Genomic DNA, 26,915 nt, shown 5'->3' with positions numbered 1-26,915 from the left:
GACATGTCAAGTTCATTTTCTTCTGGTCGACGTACGTGATATGCTTTCTGTGGTCTTGAGCAACTTAAACCTAGGCACGCTAACTTATAACCCGGAAATACGGCACCAGCAAAACACCAACTAACTACTCGGATCTAGCTCTATCCAAATTAGCTATAGCACCAGTATCCCCGCTTGCGAACAGGTCTTAGATCGAAATTTATTTCGAACCCTATGCCAGGGTCCTTCATCTCGCATCTTATAATCTTATTTCCGCCACATGGTATCGAAGAATTCGTGTTTCGAGCAGCAAATGACGTTAGCTGTCGCTCCTGCCAAATGAGCATACCCTCCGACGGAGGATCGCCATGTTGAGGTGACTGTGGGTGCTGAGCGAGAACGTTGCAACATCCTATCTCCGAGAAACCCCCCACCGGTGAACCGATCGTCGTCACCGCCCTGCGTCTATTCTTTCGACTTCGTAGCGGGGCCGGAAGATTCGGGACAATTAATGGCGAGTATATCTTGTGACTCTCGTCTTCGAAAGCTTACTACTTACCCCTGTTGCAATATCGCACCGCCGCTTCGGGAACGGAAGACAGGATGCCCCCGAACAGGAAGAGCAGGCCTGGAATAAACCGGTACGTACGGAGTACTCCACAGCCCCGCGTATTCCATCATCTGACAATACTGCGCGACGATGCGTTTCCAACAGACTCCCGTCCGTAATATTCCCTAGGTATAGCATTATTGACGAGGCCTATGCCAAGTAAATTTCCTCGTTAGGCGACCTATTCCATGTTAGCCCGCTCATTGCCAAGTTCAGCCTCCAACCCGTGTCAGCGTCACATTCCCGCTCCATGCCGGTACTGACCTGACCCCTGTTCATCCGTTGATTCGTGCGCCCACTCTCCGATTCTCAACGTGGTCCTCCTGTTTCACCATACCCTCCAACCGGGCGATTCATTGTTTCTCCTCCAATCAGTGCCCGCATGTCCGTATATCGAAGGACCATCGTGCTGGGAGCCAAGCATGGCTTCGCTGGTAACGCGATGCATATATACAGCGGGTTGTCAGCGTCAACTTGCCATGACCTCCCTTTTGGCCCGTGGTTACTCGTTTCCTTTCCCTCTGCTTCGCTTTTGTCTCCTCCTTCAGGAACCGGTTTCTGTCAATCCTCCCTGCAAGTCATCACCGCCTAGTTGCGTTGTGACCGGAAATCCATCATTATGGTTTCCTGGAAAAGTCTGGCCGTGCTTCTGGTCAGCGCCGTCCCGGCTCTGGCAGCCTTTGGCGTAACGGAATCTACCGCCAGCTATGTTGTAGACACGGGCAGCTCCAATGGCTTCGTTGTCACTATCAAGCGCAGTGACTGTTCCATTACTTCGCTCAAGTACCGCAGCACTGAGTACCAGTACTCGTCCCAGACGTCCCACATCGCCTCTGGCCTGGGCTCCGCGACCGTCTCGTACACGACCATCAGCAGTATGTCCATTGTAAGAGGTCAATTGATGACGGTTCTAATTTACTTCCACAGGCACGTACATCAAGGTCAAGTGTGTCGCCTCCAACAGCGACTTCGATCTAACCCACTACTACGTCTTCAAGAGTGGCGAGAGCAACATCTACATGGCCACCGACACCAACTCGGAGCCTGCCATTGGTGAGCTGCGGTACATTGCTCGCCTCGACCGATCCAAGCTGCCCGATGAGTATCCCTTTGGCGAAGCCTCCGACACCTCCAGCGGCACTGCCATTGAGGGTTCCGACGTCTACAACGTTGGCGGACAGACCCGCTCCAAGTTCTACTCGTCCCAGCGCTTCATCGACACCGACTCATACTGCTTCCAGAGCAGCGCCAATGACATCCACGCCTGTATAGTTCCCCATGCTTCGCGCTCCTACGAGAAGAGCTCTGGCGGCCCCTTCTTCCGTGACATCAACACCAACAACAACGGCGGCTTTAGCGCCCTGACCTTCTACATGAACTCGAACCACGCCCAGACCGAGTCCTACCGCCAGGGCTTCCACGGACCGTATGTCCTGTCTTTCTCGCGCTCCGGCATCCCCAAGAAGAGCGATTTCGACTTCAGCTTCTTCAGCAGCCTTTCCATCTCCAACTACATTGCGGACTCTGCTCGCGGAAGGGTCAGCGGTACCGCCTCTGGAGTCAAGTCTGGCTTCAGCCCCGTGGTCCACTGGTACAACTCCAACTACCAGTACTGGACCACCGCCTCGTCCTCGGGCTCCTTCACCTCTCCCTACATGGTCCCCGGCACGTATACCATGGTTCTCTACCAGACCGAGCTCCAGGTTGCTTCCAAGAGCGTCACCGTCTCGGCCGGCGGTACCACCTCGTCCTCGATCAGCGCCACCTCTGATATCACCACCGGTTCGCACACCACTGTCTTCCAGATCGGCGACTGGGACGGCCAGCCCACTGGTTTCCGCAACGCTGCGAACCAGCTCCGCATGCACCCCAGCGATAGCCGCATGTCCAGCTGGGGCCCGCTCACATACACTGTCGGATCCAGCACCGTTGGCCAGTTCCCCATGGCGCTCTTCAAGTCCGTCAACGGCCCCGTCACCATCAAGTTCACCCTGAGCTCCGCCATCTCCAAGGCTGCCACCCTTCGCATCGGAACCACCCTCGCCTTCGCCAGTGGCCGCCCCCAAGTCACGGCCGGCAGCTTCACCAAGGCCTTCAGCGCGCCGACCAAGATCGACTCCCGAGGTGTGACCCGCGGTGCCTATCGTGGCCTCGGCGAAGTCTACGATGCGACCATCCCCGCTGGTACCTTGGTTGCCGGAACCAACACAATTACCATCGATGTCATCTCCGGAAGCACTGGCGACACTTACTTGAACCCCAACTTCATCTTCGATGCTGTTGAGCTGTTCTACTAGGCTGATGTGTTGTCTGCGACGACCTAAATGCTGCAAGTACGACTCTTTCTCTCTTCAATCATGTACATATTGGCAGATGCCAGAACCGAATAAGTTACATAGCAGAGCTGTTGTTCAATTAAAGCCGGCATGCCCGAGCCAGTTCCTCCGTTTCAAATTGATGACGTTTATGAATATGATTTTCGTACCAATATCAGATCATGTGTAGGGCCATCACCATCATAAGCATGCACGATGTCGAGACACCGGCGATAGGTTCATGCCTCCGATTGGATCATTGTCAATGAACCAACGCGGCTCGTCCGAAAATGGAAAAGAAAGGCAAAACATAAACTTAAGCAGCAGGCTTCGGATCCACTTGGCCAAGTCATGATGGTGTTCGTCGGACTTTGCGGAGTTGTGAGTAAAGTGGCTCACCTCAGCCCTTTGTTAGTGCGTGTGTTGCATGTACTGCGGGAATTGGTGGAATGAGTGGCTCAACACTGACACTGGCGAATCAAATTACACCGAAGCGTACTCGCATGTCTCCAGCGGTGGAAGGGTATAAGTGCCAGAGCATGGCCTACAGAACATTGATCATGCTTCTAAGTACTTCCAATACCCTCCGTCGCTATAATCAATATTCCAACTAAAGAAAAGGCCCGGGAAACATGGCATCTTCTCAAGGCACTATCTTCTTAACAGGCGCCAATGGAGGCCTTGGCTCAGCCATTGTTGCCGGCATTCTCAAGAAGCCTGAGCTTGCCGCCTACACCGGCGTCTACACGGTCCGCAAAGTAACAACCGCTACACAGCTTAAGACTGTCCTCAAGTCGGGATCAAAGTCGCACAAGCATGACATCGTGGACTTGGATCTCAGCTCCCTAGCCAGTGTTCGGAAGATGGCAACCGAGCTGAACCGCCGGGTCGCAGCAGGGGAGTTGCCTCCAATCAAGGCGCTTATTCTCAATGCCGCCTATCAAGACCACGAGGAACTTGTGAGTTTTCTGTTCCACCGGAGGAGAATTATGCATTGACCAGGATAGAACATGACGGCAGACGGTTATGAGATAACCTGGCATGTCAACTACCTAGCGAACCAGTTGCTATCTCTCATGCTTCTCCAGAGCATGGACAAGGAAAAGGGCCGGGTTCTCATCCTTGGCAGTTGGTCCCATGAGTGAGTATCTTCTCATAGAACCTATGTATCACAATATCTCTGACACCTTGTTTCAGCATTGACGACAAACGCAATAACATCGGTGGCGAGCCGTACAAGGGCCGCACCACGCTATTTCCTAGCGTGGAGGAGCTCGCCAAGGGGACCTGGAGCACTCCCAAGGATGGCGATGGATGGTGGACAGGTTTCCGAAGATATGGAGCGAGCAAGCTCTGTGCCGTCATGCTCATGTAAGTACCCCAATAACAGCATGCTCAACATAAGCTTACCGCTCCTAGGCACGAACTTGCCAACCGCATCGCAACAGACCCAGCGTTGTCCAACATCACAGTCGTTGGGCTGGACCCTGGCGCAATGAGCTCAGACCTGACCCGACGGGGCAGCTCTGCGATGCATTTCAACATCAAGTTTATGCTCCCCATGATGGCTTACCTGGCAGTCAAGTTCAACCCGAATGGTGCCATGCGTCCATTGTGGAAGAGCGCTGGGGATGTGTTACGACTGTGCTTTGAGGTTGACGCTCCCAAGGGAAAGGCACTATACTTGAACGGCACGGATGAGCTTGAGACATCGAAAGAGGCGAGGGATGCAACGAAGAGAAAATCCCTGTGGGACTACGGACTGATTGCTGCCGGGATCAAGCAGGGTGACACAGTCTTGACGAATTGGAAGTGAGATAATGGCCATGCTAGGCGATCATGATGTCGCAGTGTGAGGTTATCTGCAATGTGTCATTCTCGATACCTTAGTCCTTTAGTTTCTGCCCGTGGTTTACATTGAGTTTGTTTCGTTCGTTTCTCAACATGTCCTCGGAGTCACACGTAGCTCCGAGTTATTGGCCACGAACCAGGACCGAGGCTCGCAGAGACTGCCGACAACAGCAGCGTCGGATCCTGACGGAGTTGGTGATGTCTGTAACCTAGATATATCGGAGCTCTTGACGGAAACGACCATCCAGCGCGAGATGCAACAGTCTAGCAGCAGTCTAGCAGCCAAATTAATTAAGCCACGTCGTGTCTGCAGGTGCCATTCTGCAGGGGCGAGTAAATCACGAGCGGAACAAAATCTCGAGTGCGGGCGGCTCTTGATTGAACTGCAGGGGCAAGGAGGGAGAAAAAAGGCAAATTGATGAACTGCAGGTAATCAGAAGATGACTGCACCGAAGGGGATATTTGGAGGGGAGGCAGTCTGCTCCAGAAGGCGGGTGACGGTAGAAACGGAGGGGAACCAAGGACAAGGCCGCCAAAGAGGACCAGCCAGGAGCAAGGACAGAGACCCAGAGGCCTCACTCTGCACAATTGTAAAAGTACAAAATGTGTATGCCTCGTCAATCCCGCAATTGATGAAGGATTGCGGCGTTCTCGGCTACGAGTGGACGGACGATGCCACGGTCCACTCGATGTCGTCCCAGAGCAGGTGCAACCCCCAGTTTCACCAGGTCCCTGCCCCATCTCTACTTCATCTGAAACAGCCCACTTGCAGGTGGGGCTCTCCCTACAATCTTCAGGCTACGTGCTACCACCTTAGATACCGACGGTTCCTGCATGAGGCAACGGTCTGAATCTCTGGCCTTTAACTCAAATAAAGACTTGAACATGTACAGCATGTGCTTCCGCTTGGAAAAGGCCTAATTAGGTAGGTATCATTGTTGCCAATATGTCTGACATGGCGACGGGAGACAGCAAATCCAACAACTCGCTCGAGTGACGTGATGCTGGACGAGTAAAGGAAAACGCTCTGACGAGGACCATGTCAATCCGGCGCACACTACGCTGGAGTGGTGGGCGAGGCACGGTGACGGGCATCCACAATCCGCTGGCAGTTGGGACGAAGCCGTATTAGACGGGGCCCAGTGTATTAATTGCGATGGGCAAGGGGGATAACTCTTTTTTTGGACAGTGCAGGGGATGGTTCATCACAAGGCGAGCAGTCGTCTGGCAGTCTCTCCCCCAACCGACCAGGTACGGCGGGAAGGGGTTTTCGGCGAAACGCGATGGCTAGCCATTGTGCAATGATTTGATGCCCATGATCCTGCAACACCACAGCGTTGAGCGTGAACAGCCGACGACGGATAGCCTTGATTGTCTGAGCTGCAAGCTACCTAGTTAGCGCCCAGCGTCAGCGCCTGAACGAGCACCTGAGCGCCTAGCCTCAGTTGCCTCTCAGCCCAGTCAAGCCGCATTGCCAGAGACGAGCTCGCACAGCGCTTGGCGTCGCGACGTTGACGCCGCCCCATCCACCGCAAGCAAAAGCACAAGTCGCCAGCCTGCCAACGGCCTCGGCCCTGGAACGACCCAGACTGCGCGGCCTGACCTGGACGCCTGGGCTCACATGGTTGGCCCACGGCACTCGGGGAGCCGGCAAAGTCAACAAACCCCGTCATTTTCCATGTCACCTCCCTGGTTCATTTGCCAGCAGCCGCACAATCGAGGGACAAACGACGCGCCACTGGCCGGCAGCTAATTACTGCACTGCTCCTCCCGGTGCTAATCATACCTACCTTAGGGACCTAATCACGCTCCTGGCTCCTGGCTCCATCTGATGTTAGGAGTACAAAGGTAATGCATGCATACAGACGTTGAGCCGGAGTACGGTGTACCAGCGGCAAATTAAGTCAAGACGATGGGCCCTACGGCCAGCGTCGCACCTTGGGGTTCTTCTTAAGACCGGACGACCTGCTCCTTGCTGTTCCTTGCCGTCAATCATTCCGCTCTGTCTTTGGAATTCGTCGAGCCTGGAGCTGACACCCGCGACTGGCTTTTGGCTTCGGTTTTCTTTGTTGCTTGCCTTTCAATTCTCGCTCACTCATTCACACACTCGCTCACTCATACATTCATTCATTCACTCACTCACTCGGTTGATTTATGTACGAGACACAGCTAAATAAGGTTCATAACTTCTGGAAGCACCTCCGCCACACTTTGTTCCCCGCCATTCCCGATCCCCCCGGCCTTTCGCCGCGTCGACTCTCACTCGCCAACGCCGTCAGCGGGCTCATCGCCAACCCGAACCAACTGTGGTTTCGAGCAACCAAAAATAACTAGCGGCAACACGAGGCACTCTGCACGCTGCACGCTGCCCCTCGCCCACCGCCCACCGTGACGCAACAACTGCTGCTCAGCCCGCTGCGTCAGTTCCACTCTTGGCGCTTGTTACGGGTGGTCAGCCCAGCGTCTCCAGTGCCCGACTCACCTGTCTGACACTTGATGATGCCCGCCACGTGGGACAAGAAACCCGCCACTGGGCCCCAAGGCGGCTCGCAACCCAAACTGGTGCCGCCTCAAACCCTCAAAGAGCGCGCCTTTCGCTCCCAAACCCTGCAACAACAAGCGCAACGACATCCGAAACAATATACCGACACCGACGCCAGCAGACAAAATACCCACTACGCCGAAGACGACCAGGCGTTCTGGCAGAACGAGTTCGACAACCGTCTCAACGGCCTTGGGATCCGCAACGGTCCCGAACGATTCGAAGTTCGCCGTGGCAAGACCGTTCCCCGGCCTGATTCCACTCTACAACGTCAACTGTAAGTGCGCTCGCAGTATGAATGCCGTTTCTCGTCCGTCATCCATAGAGCTCCAGACTTGCTGGCGTGACCTTGCTAGTGCAAGACCATCTGCAAGATGTTGCGTCTCCAGGCAGGCGCAGCAATGCGTCTGTTGATGCAAGCCAGGCCAGTTGAGCTAGAGCATGCCACCTTGGGATCCGTATGTTGGCGCAGCACTCTTCGACTGCCGCCTTGGCGCAATACAATCCTGTCTTCAGCCCAAGTCGGCATTGACACGCCTGTGGACTCAGCGCCAGCAAGCCAACCACGCTTTCAGCTGATACAGGCGGATCCACGGGCTGGTGTCGTGGCAGGGTGTACCGTGCTCCCGAATCCTTCGGTTTTCCTTCTTCCTTCAACATCGCCATGAGCTGTCTTTCCCTTTCCTCGAAATACTTCGTTCCTTAATCCCGATAATAAGCAGTTACGAGGAGCAAGGCCTGACTGACACTGTTCCCGTGACCACAGCTCTCCTCCCCACGACTCCGACGACCCGGAAGCTCCTCCCTCCGGAGATCTTCCTCCTCGAAACCCACGACGACTCAACCCTCACGACTGGCGCCCAACTTCCTCCATCTACGGCGACAACGAAACCAACGACCATCACCACCCGCCCCCTGTACCTTCCAAGTCAAAGACACCTGCCAGAGACATGTACGGCCGTCCCACAGGCCTCGACATCTCCCCGCCCAGCTCGCCTGACATCAGCGCTGCAAAATACGGGTGAGTCTACCTTCTTTGTTGCACTACTCCGCTGCGCATTTCTTGGTTATTGGCCTTTTTGTCGCTTGGCCACGTTCCTCTTTTGAGTGTCACTATTTCCTTGAGCCTCGAATATCAGAATCCTCGCGGATCTCAATTCGGCTGCTCAACGCGCTCTTCGGCATCGCCCTCAGCAAAGGCCAATTCCCATACAAGAATGAGGTGGCTCAAATTCCGTACATCATGGCTAATTCAATGTTTCGCATACAGAGGGTATCACGAAGATGTCTCACCCATTGACGACAGTCCCGATCAGTCTCAGCAGGAGCTGCTCCACGATGCTAGAGACACTTCTCCGCAGGCGCCCCGGAGCCATATCCCGACGATGCGTCGCGAGAAGCAGAGCGATGCCGTTCAGCATCCTTGGGAAGCAGTCCCTAGTGCGATCAGAGGGCCCACCGCAGGCCGTCCAGAGTTCGGACTCACTACCACCGTCACCGGGCCCCAGGTCCATCGATCTGGCAACCCTGCAACAACATTTGGTCAGCGCATGCGACAACTCACCAGAGGAAAGACGGAGCCCGTGGAGAGTCGGCCTCCGTGGAATGGAGCAAGCGGCCGTGCACCACTCGTTGAGCCTGTCCGGGATGATTTAGCCGCTCCACCTCTGAATATTGGACGTCGAAATAGCAAGCGTGGCGCGCGGACTGGTGGTGTGTCGCCTGAAACGTCCAATACCGCGGCCGCAACTGTCCGAAGATTGCTGCCCTCCAGGTCCAACCAAAAGCTCAAGGAGACTTCCAAAACACCTTCTCCAGAGCCTAGTTCGCATATGGCCCCCTCCCACGCATATCCCAGCCCTCCCTACAACGACTCTCCAATTTCGCAGTCTCACCCCCCTGCCTTGGCGAGCCACCCCGCGCAGATACCCCCCCGCCTCGCTCCCAATCTACCTGACCCGAACAAGGCCATCAGGAGAAAGCCGTCGCCGTCGACTCATGTTCAATCTCACAACCCGCATCACTCAACTTCTAGCTCCGTTTATACGGCCTACACTGACCAGAGCGTGGCGACATACGTCCCTCACCTGTCTACGGCAGCGCCGACGAGTCCCTTCACAGCTGAGGACCCCTGGGTGCCTCCACCCTCCCGTTTCAGCGTCACCACGTGCAACACAGTAATTCCAGACTCTCCTCGATCAATCGACGAAGACCGCCCTCCGATGCCTCCGATGCCTCCTGCGCAGCAGCAGCTCCCTTCAGTGATGGACCGTAGGAGGCCTGTTCCTGGAAACGAAAGCGCCAAGTCACCTACAGATGAGCCCATCGTCATTTCCATCAAGTCCACTCTTTCGTCGAGCAAGGCGGGAGCTGACCGGGCCAACGCTGATCGTCCCATTTCCATCACGTCCACTACCAAGGCTCTCCCCCTCGCCCCTCCGGAGATGCAGTCCGCAAACGACCGTGTTGCATATCTCAACGCTCGGCTCGAAAGCTTAGCCCATCGACGGACCAACATCAACAGGGGTATCAAGCAAATGACGGAGTTGATGCCAACGGACAACTTGATGTCCAGCACCGAAGTTTTGCGCAAGCGAGAGATCGAGAAACAAAAGGTGGAGGATCTCAAGGAAGAGCTGTCAGAGATTCAGAGAGAGGAATATGATTTGGGCTTGAAACTCTACCGGGCCAACAAGCGTCTGGAAAGAGAGTCTGACTTCGAGGGATCAGCACTCTGGGTAAGGAGGGCCACAGGCTGAGGGAGGTCGGTTGGCTATGTTTGAACACTGTATTGGCGGTTAAATGGGGAATCAAGGGTCAACTCTTGGGGGCACTATGGACACGGCGTTAGGGTTTCTCATGCATAGCAGGGGAGTCTATTCAGTTCCATTCTTGTTTTGTTAGCGTTATATCCGCCCTGCTGGCCTGGCGATGTTTCAGATGATACCTAGATGTCTCGGGGTCAACTCGAGCCGGTTGAGAATTGAAGATGTATTAGCCAAAAGAAGAAGTGTCCGGTGGACTACGATTGGTCACGTTTTCACTTGCATATGTACAGAAGAAGGATCATCATGTGTGCTTGTATTTGTCGCCATTAATGGAGCATTTGTGTAGGACGAGAGCTTGCTGTCCTCGATTAAATTATGATACGCTAAATAATTTTTCTTTATTTCCCAGTTATTACAAGGCTAACTCGTCTTATCAAGTTCCCCTGCTTCTCTTCTTGGCTTACAGATTTGGAACCTGGCGGTCTGGGTCCAGAACACCGGCCCTCCCAACACCGCTGGCAGTAATCACCCTCGCCATCAGGTTTCAGAGGCGTGCAGCACCTGCAACTATCCTTGAAACTATGCTTGCAGAATATGTGTGTTCCGGTCCGGCGTCGCTGTCGTGGTGTCTGGGGCCTTGTCGGTTGAGGCAACTCCGCATCACAGTCCTCGAGCTCGTTCAGGAAGTCGGGGATGTCAGGGAAATGAGTCAAAGAATCAGTTCTCGGGAAAATGGCAGATTCTGTCCTGGTATCCACGCGGAACCTCTGCCCGCGGCGGAGGGTTGGCCTGCGAGGTAACTGGGAGGGTGGTTGATCGAGCTTCTCAGAGAGATACATGTCTACCATGCACCCCGTTTCAGTCTTGTGGCTAATCATGTTTTAATTCGTTCCTTCGGGCGCGTCTCAACAGTGTCTGGTGGTGTGGATGAGGCCGTGGTTTGCTTTGGAATCCGATGTAGCGAAACTGGTGTAGGTGGGGGGTGGAAGAGGAAGTGACCCATACCAGGGGATCCAGGGCCCAGATTTATACGAAATGAACAATATTGGATTGTCCCGAGGCGTATGTGAGGGACCTTCACTGCGCCGAGAAATCCGATGTGTTCTGGGGAACAGTCTAACGCAGACGACCTTGGACAATGAGTGTTGAATTCTCCTTTTAACCTACCATGGCCTGAAGTTGAACATGGAGTTTTCTTTCAGTGTTCACCTGCATATTTCGCTAGAACAATGCTTCCCGAGCTAATCAGCTCAAGCAAATCAAGGGCCCCTTTCACCCGCCACAAAGACAATACTTGCGTGACATTGTAAGAAATGCCAATTTACACCAAATACAATGCCTTGGTGTTCTCGGAGATATTCATTGATACTCTGTCGCATAATGAAGTCTATTGAGGTTGTTTTTTCTTCTAGATGAATTCGCTAACGTTGTGAAGGGATAGAAAGTATGAACGACTGTCCGAACTGTACTTGGCATTTTATTTTTACATCCGACTAATTGAATTGGAGTTACATGAGTACTACAAAGCTACTTAGGCAGTTATAGTTCGGCTTCCAATATGAACAGTCACTCTGTGATCTACACATGATTGAATCATTTTCTTTGTTACTGTGCATCGAATGCAGTAAATGGCGGTTCACTTCATCGTTTACCCTACAGCAAACACTCGTTGAGTCGAATTGCGCGCTCGCCATGGCCCAGTAGTCAAATCCTCGTCGTTTCAATAACTAAGAAAGTCATTGAAATTGATAATTTTCCTACCAAAGGGAGGTTCTATTCGTGGCCGAGCCTAGAGCCATCAAGAATCACAGGCAAATAATTTGCATCCAAGTCGTTCCCCTTGGCCTGGTGCTTAAGAAGCGCCATGGACTGGAATTGAATACAGAACATTTTAAAATTCAAAGTTCTTTTGCCACATACATCGCGAGCAGTGACATTAGTTCTTGGGCTTCTTGTTCAAGAAACGCAGTAACGCGCGGTGGAAGCGCTCAGGTTGGGAGATCTGGGGCGCATGTCCCAGGTCGGGGAACTTGAAGAGATGGCCGTTGGGGATCTGAGAGGCAACCTCTTTTCCGAGGACGTCAAAATGGCCGAGTGTTGCAGCAACTTCTTTGGACGCCCAGGCAGACCCAATGGCAGTGATGTCTTTCTCGCCCACCATCACCAGGGTTCGGGCCTGTATGTCTCCGAAATAGTGGGCGATGGGCTGGGTGAGGACCGTGTTGACAATCTTGGCCTGGATCTTGACGTAGTTCTCGCGCTCGGAGCCGTAGTAGATGTTGACAAGCATGTTGACCCACGTGTCGTACTCGTCCTTCCACTCGCCGACGTAATAGGTCGTCTTCTCATAGTTCTTGATCGAGGCAAAGTTGGATGCCGACTCAGTCACCCAAGTCTTGTCGATGCTGATGTAAGGAACGCCCTTCTGAATGTAGTCCTCCCATCCGATGGCGTTAACCATGACAAGGTCATCCACCGTCTCGGGGTACTGCAGAGAGAATCGGGTCGAGAGCATGCCGCCCATGGAGTGGCCGATGACGGTGACCTTGTCGATGTCGAGCGCGTCAAGCAGCCCGCGAGTGTTCCAGGCGAACTGATGAAGACTGAACTGGTAGCCCACAGGCTTCGAGCTCTTGCAAAAGCCAATCTGATCGGGCACGATGACACGCCACCCCTCGTTCTTCAAAGCGTTGATGGTGCCCTCCCAAGTGGCGCCACAGAAGTTCCTTCCATGGAACAGGATGGCCGTCCTGCCGTTGGACTTGTTGCTGGGCCAGACGTCCATAAAGGCCATCTCGAGGTTCTCAAATTGGCTCTCAAACCTGAACAGCTTCACGGGGTAGGGATATGTGAAGTTGGAGCCATTGAGGTCCTCGCCGACGGTACCCTCGTAGATAGTTCCATTGGCCTGAGCGGCAACAAGGCCGGCTGAGAGGAGGCCGACCGACAGAGTGGAAAGGAGAGAGAACCTCATGGCGAAGGTGCCTCAATGTTATCAAAGCGAGTGTGTTGAGCGTTGCAGCGGTGAAGGGAGAGGGGAAGAGAGAGGGGGCTACGAGTGGATGGTGCGGGATGGAAGGATGCAAGGCACATGACGTAGGATAGAAAACTGGCACTTGTTGAGACCGTACTTATACAAGAATTCAAGTTAACAATTTGCAGAAATGGCGTGGGCAAGCTCCATTGGATGGAGGTAATATGGCCGGGCCAGGGGAGGATCGGGCCTCTTCTGCCAACCTTCCGGAATCGTACCTAGCTTACGCGAAGCCGTCACTGCGGTTATCGAATCGATTGTGCCGGTTAATAAGGCTGTGTCGATCGTATATTGGAACGCTGTGCTGATTCTGGGTGAGCGGCATGGGTGAGGTTGATTGGTTGGGATGCCTCTTCCTTCGCTAGGCCCGGATGATGGGCCGGAATCCCTCCCCGGTTAAGTGGTGATGCTACGCGGGACGGAGGAACCCGCCGCTTTGGACCACTTAGCGTTTGGTGTACTTTGCAAAGGGCCTCTCGGAGTCTTCGGGTCTGTGAGGCTTTGCTTCTTTCTCTCCGCATTCACGTGAAGTCTCGTCTACGGAGGGTCGTCAGGGATTCAGGGATTCCCCTGACTATCTGGCCGGGCTCACCCTAGCGGCACCACCTTCCTGGACCATATCCAGAAGCTCGGCCGAAAGTCTGTGTTCTCGACCGTTGGACAGTCTGGGGTCTTTCCACGAGCCCCTGCCCGTCTTTCTTTGCTTCTTGAATTTACCGATTAACTCTGTCAGCTGCGGTTATTCGGAAACCGACTGTGCCATGTTACATCCGGGTCGCCGAGTGGAGACTTCAGGGTTGCAGTGGCTTCCTGACTTCATTCTTGAATCCTCTCAACCTCCCGGGAGATTTTCTGTTGCCCCAACATCCGGGTGAATTCTCGCCTGCTCCCAAATATATGAGTGGCCGAGGGACTGTCGATCCGGGGCGACAGTTGCGCTTCCATTGCCTCGACAAACAAGAATATCCTGGCTTCACGAAGGCTTCTCCCACAGCATGGCCGTACGTACAAGGGAGGGTGCAAGCGAAGAGTTTACGTTGGATCTAATGCATAGCAATGGCTCTTTGAGTTCTTCAAAGGGTGTTACAATCCGAAAGAAGACAGAATATTGGGTCTGATATAAACTTGATCTGGGACAAAAAGCTCGAGAGGATGTTCCCTTTGACTTTACATTTAAAGTAGATGTATTTCGTTGAAGTTTTCATTCCATTACCTTGCCTCGAGTTCTGTATCACGAAATCTCGATCAATGGTTATTATGGAGTGTCTGGTGTGCTATGCCAAAACATGACCAGTTGACTGCGGAGGAGGGGGTTATCGGTCCTGGAACTCGTCCGTAGGGTAAGTTTGACTTGGAGCATTGCGTTTTACTTTTATACATGACTTGTTTATACACATGAGCGGACAAAGGAGAGTATTCTAACTCATCCCATCCATGAACTCCACCCGATCTAGAATCATCTGTCGGTAGCCCATATACTCCTTCAAGCCTTCCCACTCAGGCCCCGACTCCTCTCCGTGCCTCCAAGGCTCTTTGAAACCCCATGCACACGCAATCTTGTCTAGTGCCGCACGCTCTTCCTCCCTCAGCCACCGGTAACGCAGCGGCGTGCCCGGCGCCCAGGTCACTCGCTTCATTTGGTCCTTGTTGCTAAGCTTGGCAATCAGGCCCATTGATCCCACCACAAGGAAGTAGCCCGAGATACCAGCGACACCAAGACCCGTTGCGGTCGTGACATCCATGGTGTTTTGCCAGTAGGCAGCGTAGCCAGATGCTAGGCCGAAAATGCCAAAGGGCAGTGTGGTAAGAGCCAAGGCAGGGGCAGTAGAGTGCTTGAGCATCTTTTGGCGTTTGAAGGCAGGGAGACTGAACGAGGCCTCAACGATGCCTAGAGCTGAATCCAAGTTCTTGGCATCAATGGCTGTCTGCAAAGCCATGTCGGCGACTCCCTCCTCAATGGCCCTAACGGCAGAATTGGGATTCCGGCGGACGTATTGAATCACACCATTTTTGACCACAGGCCGAGGCTTGGTGGCGAACTGCTCTAGGACAGCAGGCAGTGACTCCGGGCGGCCTAGGGTGGCCTGGATCACGACGTACAGTTCGAGAAATTCGGGCGACATCTCAACATTAGGTTGGCTGATGATGGTATATGCTGAGTATGAGATCTTATTGACGCTGTCCCTCAACTCAGCATTTACCAATGGCTTTGCGCCGGTTCGCTCGGAGCCTAGGGCCATGAGCTTCGAGGTTGAAGCCCGAGCCTGGGCCTCAGCCCTCCTCACTAATGGTTGGAGGGCTTCCGCAGCTTTGAGGCATGTCTCGAGCGCCGTGGCCGTCAATTGTTTGGCCGGGATCCCATCAGTAGAAACAAACTTGTCTCTGGTGTCCTCCACTGCCTTGGCCAGCTGGGCAGGGTTCAACAATTCCACCGGGGTGTTCGAGGTGGCGGGGACTGAGGGTCGTGCAGAAGCTGGTTCGGGAATCGCAGATGCGGTTGCAAGCCATCGCACACCGACGGGCCGCGCGTTCAGGCTTCGGACATGGCGGCTTTGTGACAATAGAGCCCGGCGGATGAACCTCTGGCTGGCAATCTGGGCTGACGCAACGGGGCACAGCTGGCAGACGGAGCCGATCTGCTTCGGGGTCGCTCTTCGCATTGTCGTGGTGCGGCGGGCCGATCTCGTGTAGTGGCTTCGGTGACGATTCGGAGAGGACCGGGCGAATTCGGCCTCCCTGGAGGATCGGTTCGATGGCTTGAGCCTGATTGAGCGCCCTTGGCTGCGGTTTCTAGCCTGACTCTTGGTTTTCCCACGGCGTTGATATCGTAGGCGGATCAGACTTCTTAGTACAACCGTTGCAGGGCCACCGTTTAGTCAGGTGACTAGCGCCGTGCTACGGAATCAAAACGGTCTGCGGCCAGAAACGGACAACTTCTCATCAGAGTACTCGCCGTTTCTACTTCACGATATGGTCTCCTTTCAGAGTTAAAAATTAATATGAGACGACAATGTGTAGGTAACTATTTCCATGGTATCCGGAAGCGAGTTGAACACTGGTGCAAGATACGGCTGTGTAAGAAACACAATCGTGCAGCGTGCTTGGATGACTTCCATGGTGTTCAATAACTATGTGGGGAAATAAATAGTTAACTCCATGAGCTTTTCATATCGTTGTCTCGACGTAAATAGACTTTTTTATGAAATTCTCCCTACCAGCAATAGCCGAAGTCCACAGTAATATCGGAAATCCTTTTGCGGTCACTCACGTTCAACAAACTCAAATCACACTCTTAGGCTCTCACTCCGGGCACTCACTGCGCAGCTCACAAGGTCCTTCAAGACCCATTACTTTTCACGATCCATGAAATCAAGGATATCCTCCTTTTTGAGACATAATGGGCGTTTTGGAAGACCTTGGAGTTTTGGAGAGCCTCTGAAGCTGCCCCACTCGGCCTTCGGATACGCGGATTCGGATAGACACTAATAAGAGATGATGGCAGCCTTTTGGTCAGTGGTGCCTAAACTGATTTTTTTGCTCAAGGCAGTTATTAACTGAAACCTCTCTGGACTCATGGGAAGAATGAATAAAAGGAGATCTCGCTCATAAGTATTTTGAATGAGGAGGATAGCATATCTGCTCCAGTCCTACTATTTGTCCTGCATTCATCCCGTGTAGATGCACTTTTTTCCTTCCTTTTTCTTCCATGGCCTAGCTTACAGGGGGCTGTCACTAAGCAACAGTGATGCGACCGCTAAATTTACTGACCAAAGTTCCACGTGAAGAAAGCGGGGCGCTAAACCAAGCGTGAAGGTAATAGCGGCCTGCAGCAGTGCCCCTTTGCACCGTAAGCGGCGGCCATGACGAAACATCGCACGCGGCTGCAGCATCGCCCCAGGCCTACTCTCAACACCAACCCTTCTCGACCGTATGCGGGTGGCCCTCTCTTCCCACCACCATCACCACCGTCTTTACTGCATCCTCCGCCCTTCCGCGACCAACTCCCTGGTGTGTTCTAGGCCGTTAGACCACTTCAACCGAGGGCAGCTTCTCTTGACGATATCGTAAAGCTGCCCAATCCTCGATCGACAGCGCCTGAGAGCTGCAACACCTCTGCCCAACTTATCACCACCCATCGAACGACACAACATCACCAGCACACCACGCCCATAGGCCAAACTCACCATGCCGCCTCCTCCACCTCCGCCTCCTCCGCCGCCGCCAGGCTTTGGTGGACCACCACCGCCGCCCCCTCCTCCTCCGGGAAACATGCCCTCGAGGCCTCCAGCTGGCGGAAACAGAGTATGTAGCAAAGCCTCCAAGGCTCTGACATCCCTCTAGATGGCCGCCATCGAAATGACCAAACTGACCAGTTTACAATAGAATGCTCTCCTGTCAGACATTTCCAAAGGCAGGGCTCTCAAGAAGGCTGTCACCAATGACCGCTCGGCGCCAGTCGTCGGCAAGTCCTCTTCCTCGTCAGGCCCTCCAGTCGGCGGCGCACCGCCAATTCCTATGCTCGGCGGAGCTCCAAAGCCTCCAGGCGGGCTTGCGCCGCCCGTTCCGGGAAATCGGGCAAGAAGCAACAGCGACCAAGGCTCCCGAGATTCAACAGCTGGAGGCATGGACGCTGCGCCTCAGTTGGCCGGACTCTTTGCTGGAGGAATGCCTAAACTAAAGAAGAGAGGGGGCATTGATACCGGCGCAAACACAGATTCAACGTATCTCTCAGATCCGGGGGAGCCTACAAGTTCAGCGCCGAAGCCTCCGGCCTTTTCTGCACCCAGACCTCCGCCTGGGGCGGCGCCCACAATCCCGGGTGGACGACCTCCGATGCCGCCCCCTGGGGGAGTCGCAAATCTAAGAAAGACGACACCGATGGGATCCAAGGGACCACCTCCGCCCATTGGTAAGAAGCCGCCACCTTTACCGACGTCCCGGAAGCCATCGTCCATATCCTTCGCTCCCTCAGCTCCTGCGCCTTCTGCCCCGGCGCCACCTCCACCTCCACCGCCATCCTCCGCTGCCGCTCCCGCTGCACCTCCGCCTCCACCCCCGTCATCTGCACCTCCTCGACCAAGTGTTTCGCCGGCGCCGGCGCCACGGTCACAACCACCTCCGCCGCCTCCGCCTCCTGCGTCCCATTCGACACCTTCTTTAGTTGCGCAAGCCACCATCCGCGCGGCTGGACAAGCCTCTCCAAGCTCTGCCCCCCCGCCCCCTCCACCACCACCATCATCAACTCCCTCGGCACCCTCCGCTCCCTCTCCGCTGCCACCGGTTCAACTCAGGTCGAGGGGTTCATCGATCCGCCAATCTATGCTTGATCCATCAGCCTTTACTCTAACTGCCAACGGCGCTAAATCACCTAGCCCGGCACGAACCTCTCCTTCTAATGGCTCCGGGCCCGAACGCTTCGTGGTGAGTGACACGAGATGGAATTTCAAGGATGAATCCGCGTTCCCAAAGCCGAGGGACTTTATCGGAGGCACCAAAAAATACAGAGCTGGAAGGGGGAGCAGTGTGCCACTAGATCTAAGTGCTCTATGAGCTGGAGTTTGAGGCGTGATTAGTGGACATGGTTTAAAGCCCATGGAGGCTTAATGCCCCAGTCGTGTTTTTAGGAGGAGGCTACATGGTTCCATCAGATGTGTATAGGTTGGAAATGTCAATACCAGGTCACAATCAATGGGTCACACAACTGTTTATCGCTTTCTCGTGGTCTATTTTCCGTGACCGGGCCATTCCTTGTAACGTAACGTACTTAAAAATCCATCTCACCTGAAAGCCAATTCAGTGAGCAACACGCCAGGTCTATCGGCATGGTATAGTACACTTGAGTTACATTGCGCTTGCAGTATTGTACATTAACACCGCCAACCGAGTCAAATTTACATAGACTTCAGGTAGTTGGCCTCCTTGATCTTTGCCTTCCTTTCCTTGCGCATCGCCTTCTTCAGTTCCTCTCTTTTCTGCGCCGCCTCGATATTGTGCTCGACAGTGCTGTTCTCGTCACCGGTGATGTTGACGGACTGGTGCTGCAGGGGGATCTTGGGGGCTAGGGCGTCGAGATTACCCGAGGCGAGTGCTTGAGCCTCCATGGTCTTCTGGCGCTTTGCTGCGAGTTTTCGCTGTTTCTTCGATTTCGCTGCGGAAATTGTTAGCAAGATATAGTAGTTAAAGCCGAGGGGGGCACAGGTAACCTACAGAACTCGTCTCCGGCACCATCATCTGCGGAATCCTTGTTTGACTTGATCACGTCCAGGCACGACCACAACCACTCGGGATACTCCTCATCCTTCAGCGCAACCGGGTCTTGGCCATTCTTCAGGTAGTTAAGCCCAGTGAGCTTGGTTCCAGCGGGGCACGAGGACCGTGAAATTGGGGCGTCCTTGGACTCGCCAGCCTCGGCGATGGGGGTCGAGAGGACAGGCTCGGCGGATCGGAAGGGGATCGTCGTCGAGAATTGGCGAATGATTGGGAGTGGGCGCCGCAGCGCGGTGGCGCGAAGGCACCTGGTGCAGAACATGGCGAATAAACTGGTGGTTTTGTTTGAAGTCGTGGTAGGCGAGGCTTAAGCTTCTGTAGAAATTTTGGAGTGGAGGTGGAGGTGAGGAGGGGCCAATCAGGGCCATTGTAAGAGCCAATTGTCAGCCTCGCCATGAAAGCCCGCTATCCGAAGCCAACGCGCGAAAGGAACGCATGAGTCGAGACCAAGTTCTCTGATATAAATAGGAGGGATTGGGCCACGCATATGTGCTTCATTTTTATTTCATTGCTTCCTGATATATACACAGTCATACAGGGTCGAAGTGATTGGATCCTTCACCGTCACGGCCGAGACTGAGGTTGTGACAGTACAATGCCATGATCTCATAGAGGCCACAATTCCCTCTCGTTTAGATAATCCAGTGTCCTCTGCGCCGTCTCTAAAGTTTGCAACATCGCCGAGATCCTGGTTTACGAAGCAAACCTAGCCTGGTTCATCTTGGCAACCTGGTCGCTGGTGTGCACCTTGGCCTGCAGGTCCATCTCCTCATCCTGCTTGGTCACGTAGTTCTGCTGCAAGAACTTGGTGCCCTTGATTTTGTTCGTCTTCAGCAATTGCAGGTATCGCTCTGGTTGTCGTGATCAGTGGATGCTCAAATTTCACTCCCTCACCCAGTCGCATCGACTAACCTCGGAGGTGGCCGCAGTTTTCCAGGTGGTTGACACCCTCGCGCACGTAGCACTTGCCCAACTCCTCGCCGACGAGACGGGTCATCATGGCGCCGACCCATTGCTCCCGGATGATGGCATCCTCGGCCGCCTTGAACGCTTTGGTGTCGTCGAAGTTGACTCCGTTGAAGGTGGGAGCAACGGCGGGCTTCTGGGCCTTGAACTGATCGGACTCGGCGGTAGGCATGGCGGCGGTTTTGATTGAGCCTCGGGCTGTCGAATTGGACGTCGTTACAAGGCGAAGATGCGCGGTTGGGTTGGACTTGATCGATCTCGGCAACTTGGATGTCGGCACTCTAGCTTGAGCTCAATTGATCGATGTCCAATGACAAACGACCTGATTTCTCAGGCACGCACTGACCGCCCTGACCACCCTGACCACCTTCCTCGACGGTCGACGCATGTCAACTCACCGCTTTTGGTTGCCCCACAGTTTGGCCGGCGAAAAAAAAAAAAAAATCTGCCCGCCAGCTGCAGACCCAACCACCAGGCTTAAAACCCATAGAAGGCCCAGGAAATCCTGTTTTTCCACCCACCTCTCCCTCTTCATTCATCTTCTCGTGGTAGACCATTTTACTCGAGACTCTTCTTTTTATACCCTTGTCTATCAGTCTTCACAATGGCCAAGTCTACCAAGGATTCCAAGAAGGCCAAGGCCTCTGAGGCCCTCAGCGCTGTTAAGGCTGCCGGCGTCACCAAGCCTTCCCAGACTCCCAAGGCCAAGTCCAAGGAGCTGGCCAAGGCCGCTGCTAAGAAGGTCGTGAAGGAGAAGGAGTCCAAGAAGAAGAGCAAGAAGGTTGTCGAGCCTGAGTCTTCCGACTCTTCTGACTCCGACGACTCTGACAGCGAGTCCGAGGCTGACAACTCTTCCGACTCTGATTCCTCTGAGGACGAGAAGCCCAAGGCCAAGGCCGTCAAGACCAACGGTGCTGCCAAGGCTAAGGCTGCTGCCTCTTCCGACGACTCTGACTCCGAATCCGACAACGACTCTGACGACTCCGACAGCGACTCCGAGTCCGAGGAGGAGAAGCCCAAGGCTAAGGCTGCCAAGACCAACGGCGCCGCTAAGGCTAAGGCTGAGTCTTCTGACTCCTCTGACTCCGACTCCGACTCCGAGACTGAGGAGGAGAAGAGCGGTGCTAAGGTTGATGAGAAGGTTAGTAAAGCTGCTCTGTCGTTCTCCAAACACCAAGCTAACCAGATTTAGAAGACGTCCGACTCTGACGAGGACTCTGACGACAGCGACGACTCTGATGAGTCCGATTCCGATGCTAAGACTGAGGAGGCTCCCTCCAAGAAGCGCAAGGCTGAGGATGAGATCGAGGAGGCCCCCAAGAAGACCAAGACTGATGAGGCCACCACCCTCTTCGCTGGCAGCCTGAGCTGGAACATCGACGACGATGCTCTGTACGAGGCTTTCAAGTCCTTCGAGGGTCTTGCCAGTGCTCGTGTCGTTATGGACAAGATGTCCGGCCGCAGCCGTGGTTTCGGATACGTCGACTTCACCGATGGCGCGTCTGCCACCAAGGCCTACGATGCCATGCAGGGTCAGGAGCTCGACGGCCGTGCCCTCAACTTGGACTACGCCAACGCCAAGCCCGCTGATGCCAACCCCCAGGCCCGCGCTGCCGACCGCTCCAAGAAGTTCGGTGACACCGTCAGCCCCGAGAGCGATACTCTCTTCGTTGGCAACCTGCCCTTCGATGTCGACCAGGATCAGATCAGCGAGTTCTTCAACGAGGTCGCCCCTGTCGCCAGCATCCGACTTCCCACCGATCCGTGAGTACTTCTATCACTCATCATGAAAGACCTATAACTAACCCTGAACAGCGACACCGGTAACCTGAAGGGTTTCGGATACGTCAGCTTCTCTTCCATCGAGGATGCCAAGAAGGCTCTTGAGGCCAAGAACGGTGCCCCCGTTGGCAACGGACGCATGTCCCGCAGTGTTCGTCTGGACTATGCCAGCAGCCGTCCCCCCCGTGAGGGTGGTGGTGGTGGGTTCGGCGGCGGCCGTGGTGGTGGTCGTGGAGGCCGCGGAGGCTTCGGTGGACGTGGCGGCGGTGGTTTCGGCGGACGTGGTGGCGGCGGCTTCGGTGGCCGTGGTGGAGGTGGTGGCTTCGGCGGTCGCGGCGGCGGTGGCCGTGGCGGCGGCCGTGGTGGCCGAGGAGGTGCCCCGGCCTTCTCTGGCACCAAGATGAACTTCGATTAAACGTCGTTCACGAGTTACGAAAACGAGGGCTTTCGGCTGGTTACCATTACAGTGGGCTTTTGTGGGCTGTCCTTTCAAAACAAGTTGGGCTCCATCGTGGAGCTGTGGGCTTTGAGAATGCGCTTCAAGCATGAAGCAATGTCAGACCTGGGGGGCAATTACACTTGGGGACCGTGGGCTCGTGGCATCAACTAGAGGGCACCCAGAGGGCAATAGATGCGCCTCTGCGCTTTTTGATCTTGGGTTCGGAACACAACTGTCGTCTCGACAGGAAACCATGTGGGCTTCTGAGGGATTTGTCGGCTCCTTTTGGGAAGAATCTCCCGTTGTCTTGTCTTGTTGACAAGACTTCGGAGGGGACCAAGCTGGTTCGTTCAATACTTCTGAGGGTCCTGGGGGCTTTTCGATAAACGTCACTACGTGGACGGGGTCTCGCTTTGTTGCAACGACCCAGTCTCTTGCCACCTTGTACACTTGCATCCGAGTCGCTTTTGTTTTTTCTGTATCGGTAAGTATCCCACTGCCGCGTGCTTTTCGATGATAATCGGCATCGACACATAGTTAGAGGCGTAATAAAAGTTGATCATGTTTTTTGCGATTAAACAAATGACGTCACCCGCTCCAGTGATCCCTAAATTAGTGCGTGTACTATAATGATGAGTCTCGTGCAGTCGAACGATTCGGTCTGAGGTCAGGTGTTGCTCGTTTTAAGATGATGCCGCACGTCAAAACGGCCGAGTTGTGGGCTCATTCAAAGCTGAGGACTGGATGATTCGAGACATTAGAGGCCCCCAGCCTATCAAGAGGACGTTTTGACCCTGGAGAGCCTGGCGCGTTGAGGATGGTCGACGGCCGATACTGAGACAGCGCGTGTGGCGTGTGCAGTTGTAATAAGGGAGCCCCACGCGTGAGCAAGTAATTAGTGCCTGACTGTAGTCTGTCGATGAGATGCTCACTCGCATGTTTGCCCCATTCCATACAGAGATGTCGAACAGAGTGGGGCGGGCTGGCACGATGAACGAGGGGACAGGAGGGGTGATGGAAGGCTCAACAGGCAAGGGTAATGTTTTGGATATTTCTTTCTTTGTTTGAAGCTGCGCTGTGAGCACTGAGCGGGATGTGAATCATTTACGAGTATGTGGCGTTGCAGTACCGGTACTGTGTACACACAAGGAGAGACCTTGCGTGGAGGTGACGCAGGCGTGGAAGCATAAGCATGGTGTGCGGGAATGCGCCACGGCAGCTGATAGCAGCGGCAGATGATGCCATCTCAACCAGAACGGGGCAGGACATGACAGGGCCGTTGGCTAGATTCAGATCAGGCAGGGAGGCAGATCTATCGGATAAGCCCTTGTTTGCACGTTTGCACGTTGGGCACTGTGCGTTCTAGGAACAACAAATGCAGGCTCGCGCGGGTTCCAGAATGCCGCTTTGCTGTGCCGGCCTGCTTTGCGCTGTTGCGCTGCGTGCGCGTGGATGTATGGATAGGTACCTAGGCGCAAGCCTCTCAACTGCTTTGGGTAGCCCCCGCTTGGTCGGCTTGGTGAGCAAGCTCATGACCGGCCGGTTCGTGCACCTGAGCCGGGCGGGGGCACGGCGTACTGGTACATGGCCGTGGCTGCCTCACCATCCGCGGGACCACCCAGCACAGTGCGGTTGGGCGCTTTCGTCATGGTTGCCCATGCCAAACTGGAAAGAAACGCGATCGGTCTCGAGCCAACCTGTCCGTGATCTAACGTCGGCGCGTGATGCGCTCGCACTGTCCCCCCACCCACCCTACAAGTACTAGTACGCAGATCCTTATCGACGGGCAACTTGGCATGCTCTCGTGCTCCAACAAAGGCAACCCAAACCACCACTCCGTCCATCCCTCACCGACCCAGCCCCGACTTCGCTGCCCAGGTCATCATCACAGCCTCCTTTTTTTTTGTTCCCTTATCCGTCACTTCCTCCCAACACGTCTCATCTCCCGCCCGGCATCGCTTTTGCTGCCGAAACATCATCCCAGAGCGCCTCCCTGGTTCATCATCCTTTGATAAGCAGAGTTGCGAAGCGCGCTCTCCTACGTTGACTTGGCAGGTCTACGGTGCATCCGACCGATATCAGGCACTTTCATTCAGCCTAGGCTTCCCAGAACTTCAGTCGGATTTTGACTTAATCGACATACGGACAAAAACAATAAACCATGGCCGAGCAAACGAGCCAGAGCTGGCAAGGTGGCCGGGTGTCGCGAGCCGGTTCGCGATCAAGCCCCGGCCTCCCGCAACAGAGACGCTTCGATGGTTTGTGTTCGCCCTCCTCCTGCCATCCGACTTTCCAACTAACGAGCCTAGAATCATGGGTAGAGGTATCTTCGCAACCTTCTTCGTCTTCCCTCTCCAGCATCGGCGATGAAATCGTCACCACTGGGCTGCGCGTCGGTGGCCCCTATGCCCGCCGCCGCCGCTTACAACCTCCGGCCAGGTCGCTCCCGCAGCAACCGACAGCCATCCACGCCGCCGCCGCCGCCGAGGCAAGCAGCCAGGAGGAATACGAGGAGAGTGAGAGCGAGAGCGAGGATGATCAAGTCCTAACCAGCTCGACGGAGAACGTGCACCCGTCGGAGGAGGAGATGGATGTGGACTCAGACGCCGACTCTGATGGTGATAACGTCACCGCGCTAGGGCGAGCATCTGACCAACCCGTCTTCCGACCACAGCCAAATGCCTTCTCACATCCCCTATCACAGCAAACTCATCAGAGAAACAGCTCTGCCCCTTCAACTATGCCACCTCCACCTCATCCCCACAGTGGTTTTACACGACCATCATTCTCTCAGCGATCTCAGGTGCGGCCCAACCAAGGAAGCCCCAACTTCATGTCCCCCGCCATTCGCGAAGAAAACGACGCCGCCCTGCGAGCGTCTCTGACCACACTCCTCTCTTGCGCCGCGGCTGCCCGAGGCTTGCCCAAGTCCAAGGAGGAGGCGGAAGTCCAACGGGCTTCCAACACTGGAGTGGGCCCTAGCTCGCAGCCCATGGGGTTGCGACTGGTTGCGGAGTCGGAGTTGGATGCGGATCCTTCGCGGGCCCAACGTGCACGACATGCGACCCCGACTCCACCCCGGAAACGGGGCTCGCCAACCAGATCCGCATCTGCGGAGAAGATCAAGCACGGCGCCGTAACTGGCTCGGTACCACGGGCTACCAAGAAGAAGAAGATTGCTCAGTCCGAGGAGACTCTCATCTCTCCTACTCTCCTCACATGGGTTGTCAGTGCTGGTGTCGTCGTCCTCGTGTCTGTTGTGGGCTTTGGGGCTGGCTATGTCATCGGCCGGGAGGTCGGAAAGCAGGAGGCGCTGGCGGTCAGTGTTGGCAGCGTTAACGAAACAACGTCTTGTGGCGGCGAAGTTATTCGGTCGTCTAGCAGCGGGCTGCGGCGGCTCCGGTGGGGAGCCGTGGGGAAGAGCATCGTCGCTTAGATCTCGGTTGACCCTGTGTTAATTTTTCAGTCTGGGTCACAAGGAGCGGGCGGGTCTCCGTTTTGGACAATATCTGGGGGCGTTTCGGACCGATGAGTGATGTGTATTCTCACGAGATACGCAAGCCACGGCCCTGTCGAGACAATGCCGGCGTTTCTTATTTATTAGCACAGGCCGGATGGCATGTGCTTTCATTTATTGTTTGCCCTTCAAATTGGCAGGGATACATTGGGATACTCGGAGACAAGGTTGGCATGGTCATTTAATCATATGGATCAGGTATCGCATCAGGTAGATACTCAACTCAAGGCGTCAATGATTCTCCTCGATGATATATGCCGGTAAAATAGTTCTCTTGGAGCTTCTTAAAGAAGCACGTTTCTTGTGGTGGTTCGTTTGTATTGCAGCTCCTTGCTTTTGTATGGAACATTAAGTGCTGCTTTGTTGATAAAATCCACATCCTAAGCCCGAGAGGAGCATGGCTAACACCCAACTAATACCCGTTTTCTTGTGTTTTTGGTCGTGGTATTTAAGGTTAGTAGGCTCCATCAAGTAACGGGCATAATGATTGCTCGAACTAGCCAATTCTATTATTTCTGGATCAATCCCAAACCCGAGAACCATTGTTCCCGCCAGGTAATTGGTTGAACAGGAGAGTCAAACCGGCCGTGGTTTGGTCAAACGTGCCTTGGGGAACGAAGTTGGATATGGCCGATGATAATTTCTTCAACTACAATGACGCATCCAAGGTTAGAAACTTAGGTGTTAAGAAACGGCTTGCATTAGCAAAGACAAAAGAAGAGTGCTAGGTCATACGGGGCTAGGCAATCAGCCTGGGATGTCGTCTGGTATCCTCCCCTAGAATATCTCATGTACAGATTACGGAGGGCCCTTTCAAAAGTCTTACCCATAAGAAGTAAGTCCTG

At 54.5% G+C, this 26,915-nt stretch overlaps 12 protein-coding genes across 12 annotated transcripts; 8 read left to right on the top strand and 4 right to left on the bottom strand.

The window, feature by feature from the left end:
• Nucleotides 1–1,208: 1,208 nt before the first annotated feature.
• BGZ61DRAFT_337013 (family 4 polysaccharide lyase) lies at nt 1,209–2,886 on the top strand (the record flags this gene model as incomplete). Its single annotated transcript, XM_046239016.1, has 2 exons — nt 1,209–1,464; nt 1,517–2,886. 2 exons carry the CDS (start codon nt 1,209–1,211, stop codon nt 2,884–2,886), a joined length of 1,626 nt encoding a protein of 541 aa, XP_046111872.1.
• Nucleotides 2,887–3,536: 650 nt separating this feature from the next.
• BGZ61DRAFT_525279 (uncharacterized protein) lies at nt 3,537–4,720 on the top strand (the record flags this gene model as incomplete). The annotated part of the gene is made up of 4 exons (XM_046252735.1): nt 3,537–3,863; nt 3,912–4,045; nt 4,102–4,275; nt 4,324–4,720. The coding sequence occupies 4 exons, from the start codon at nt 3,537–3,539 to the stop codon at nt 4,718–4,720; spliced, it is 1,032 nt and encodes a 343-aa protein (XP_046111871.1).
• A 236-nt stretch (nt 4,721–4,956) lies between these two features.
• On the top strand, nt 4,957–6,508 carry BGZ61DRAFT_543282 (uncharacterized protein; the record flags this gene model as incomplete). The annotated part of the gene is made up of 3 exons (XM_046255244.1): nt 4,957–5,461; nt 5,945–6,006; nt 6,162–6,508. The coding sequence occupies exons 1-3, from the start codon at nt 5,196–5,198 to the stop codon at nt 6,506–6,508; spliced, it is 675 nt and encodes a 224-aa protein (XP_046111870.1). The 5' UTR covers nt 4,957–5,195.
• Nucleotides 6,509–7,170: 662 nt separating this feature from the next.
• On the top strand, nt 7,171–10,297 carry BGZ61DRAFT_9001 (uncharacterized protein). The gene is made up of 3 exons (XM_046257196.1): nt 7,171–7,574; nt 8,064–8,318; nt 8,568–10,297. Exons 1-3 carry the CDS (start codon nt 7,252–7,254, stop codon nt 10,054–10,056), a joined length of 2,067 nt encoding a protein of 688 aa, XP_046111869.1. The 5' UTR covers nt 7,171–7,251; the 3' UTR covers nt 10,057–10,297.
• A 1,290-nt stretch (nt 10,298–11,587) lies between these two features.
• On the bottom strand, nt 11,588–13,145 carry BGZ61DRAFT_437606 (alpha/beta hydrolase fold domain-containing protein). Its single transcript, XM_046244146.1, has one exon. The coding sequence runs from the start codon at nt 13,037–13,039 to the stop codon at nt 12,002–12,004; it is 1,038 nt and encodes a 345-aa protein (XP_046111868.1). The 5' UTR covers nt 13,040–13,145; the 3' UTR covers nt 11,588–12,001.
• A 399-nt stretch (nt 13,146–13,544) lies between these two features.
• On the bottom strand, nt 13,545–15,911 carry BGZ61DRAFT_582326 (uncharacterized protein; the record flags this gene model as incomplete). The annotated part of the gene is made up of 2 exons (XM_046256282.1): nt 14,523–15,911; nt 13,545–13,636 (listed from the first exon to the last, which is right to left on the bottom strand). Exons 1-2 carry the CDS (start codon nt 15,757–15,759, stop codon nt 13,545–13,547), a joined length of 1,329 nt encoding a protein of 442 aa, XP_046111867.1. The 5' UTR covers nt 15,760–15,911.
• Nucleotides 15,912–17,284: 1,373 nt separating this feature from the next.
• On the top strand, nt 17,285–18,649 carry BGZ61DRAFT_470567 (uncharacterized protein; the record flags this gene model as incomplete). The annotated part of the gene is made up of 2 exons (XM_046248095.1): nt 17,285–17,401; nt 17,483–18,649. 2 exons carry the CDS (start codon nt 17,285–17,287, stop codon nt 18,647–18,649), a joined length of 1,284 nt encoding a protein of 427 aa, XP_046111866.1.
• Nucleotides 18,650–18,990: 341 nt separating this feature from the next.
• Nucleotides 18,991–19,628, bottom strand: BGZ61DRAFT_525274 (mitochondrial ribosomal protein L37-domain-containing protein; the record flags this gene model as incomplete). Its single annotated transcript, XM_046252734.1, has 2 exons — nt 18,991–19,247; nt 19,307–19,628. The coding sequence occupies 2 exons, from the start codon at nt 19,626–19,628 to the stop codon at nt 18,991–18,993; spliced, it is 579 nt and encodes a 192-aa protein (XP_046111865.1).
• Nucleotides 19,629–20,059: 431 nt separating this feature from the next.
• BGZ61DRAFT_470565 (uncharacterized protein) lies at nt 20,060–20,504 on the bottom strand (the record flags this gene model as incomplete). The annotated part of the gene is made up of 2 exons (XM_046248094.1): nt 20,060–20,217; nt 20,279–20,504. The coding sequence occupies 2 exons, from the start codon at nt 20,502–20,504 to the stop codon at nt 20,060–20,062; spliced, it is 384 nt and encodes a 127-aa protein (XP_046111864.1).
• A 219-nt stretch (nt 20,505–20,723) lies between these two features.
• Nucleotides 20,724–22,958, top strand: BGZ61DRAFT_8849 (uncharacterized protein). The gene is made up of 3 exons (XM_046257185.1): nt 20,724–21,473; nt 21,525–22,096; nt 22,148–22,958. The coding sequence occupies exons 1-3, from the start codon at nt 20,937–20,939 to the stop codon at nt 22,527–22,529; spliced, it is 1,491 nt and encodes a 496-aa protein (XP_046111863.1). The 5' UTR covers nt 20,724–20,936; the 3' UTR covers nt 22,530–22,958.
• A 981-nt stretch (nt 22,959–23,939) lies between these two features.
• On the top strand, nt 23,940–24,516 carry BGZ61DRAFT_8829 (uncharacterized protein). The gene has a single exon (XM_046257180.1). It carries the CDS (start codon nt 23,953–23,955, stop codon nt 24,316–24,318), a length of 366 nt encoding a protein of 121 aa, XP_046111862.1. The 5' UTR covers nt 23,940–23,952; the 3' UTR covers nt 24,319–24,516.
• A 198-nt stretch (nt 24,517–24,714) lies between these two features.
• BGZ61DRAFT_525271 (uncharacterized protein) lies at nt 24,715–25,989 on the top strand (the record flags this gene model as incomplete). Its single annotated transcript, XM_046252733.1, has 2 exons — nt 24,715–24,811; nt 24,863–25,989. The coding sequence occupies 2 exons, from the start codon at nt 24,715–24,717 to the stop codon at nt 25,987–25,989; spliced, it is 1,224 nt and encodes a 407-aa protein (XP_046111861.1).
• Between the last annotated feature and the right edge of the window lie 926 nt (nt 25,990–26,915).

Source organism: Ilyonectria robusta (assembly GCF_021365365.1).
Source record: "Ilyonectria robusta strain PMI_751 chromosome Unknown BGZ61scaffold_1, whole genome shotgun sequence".
NCBI classification, from domain to species: domain Eukaryota; kingdom Fungi; phylum Ascomycota; class Sordariomycetes; order Hypocreales; family Nectriaceae; genus Ilyonectria; species Ilyonectria robusta.
Note: the sequence above shows the minus strand (reverse complement) of the source record. Positions and strands in the feature narration are given on the sequence as shown.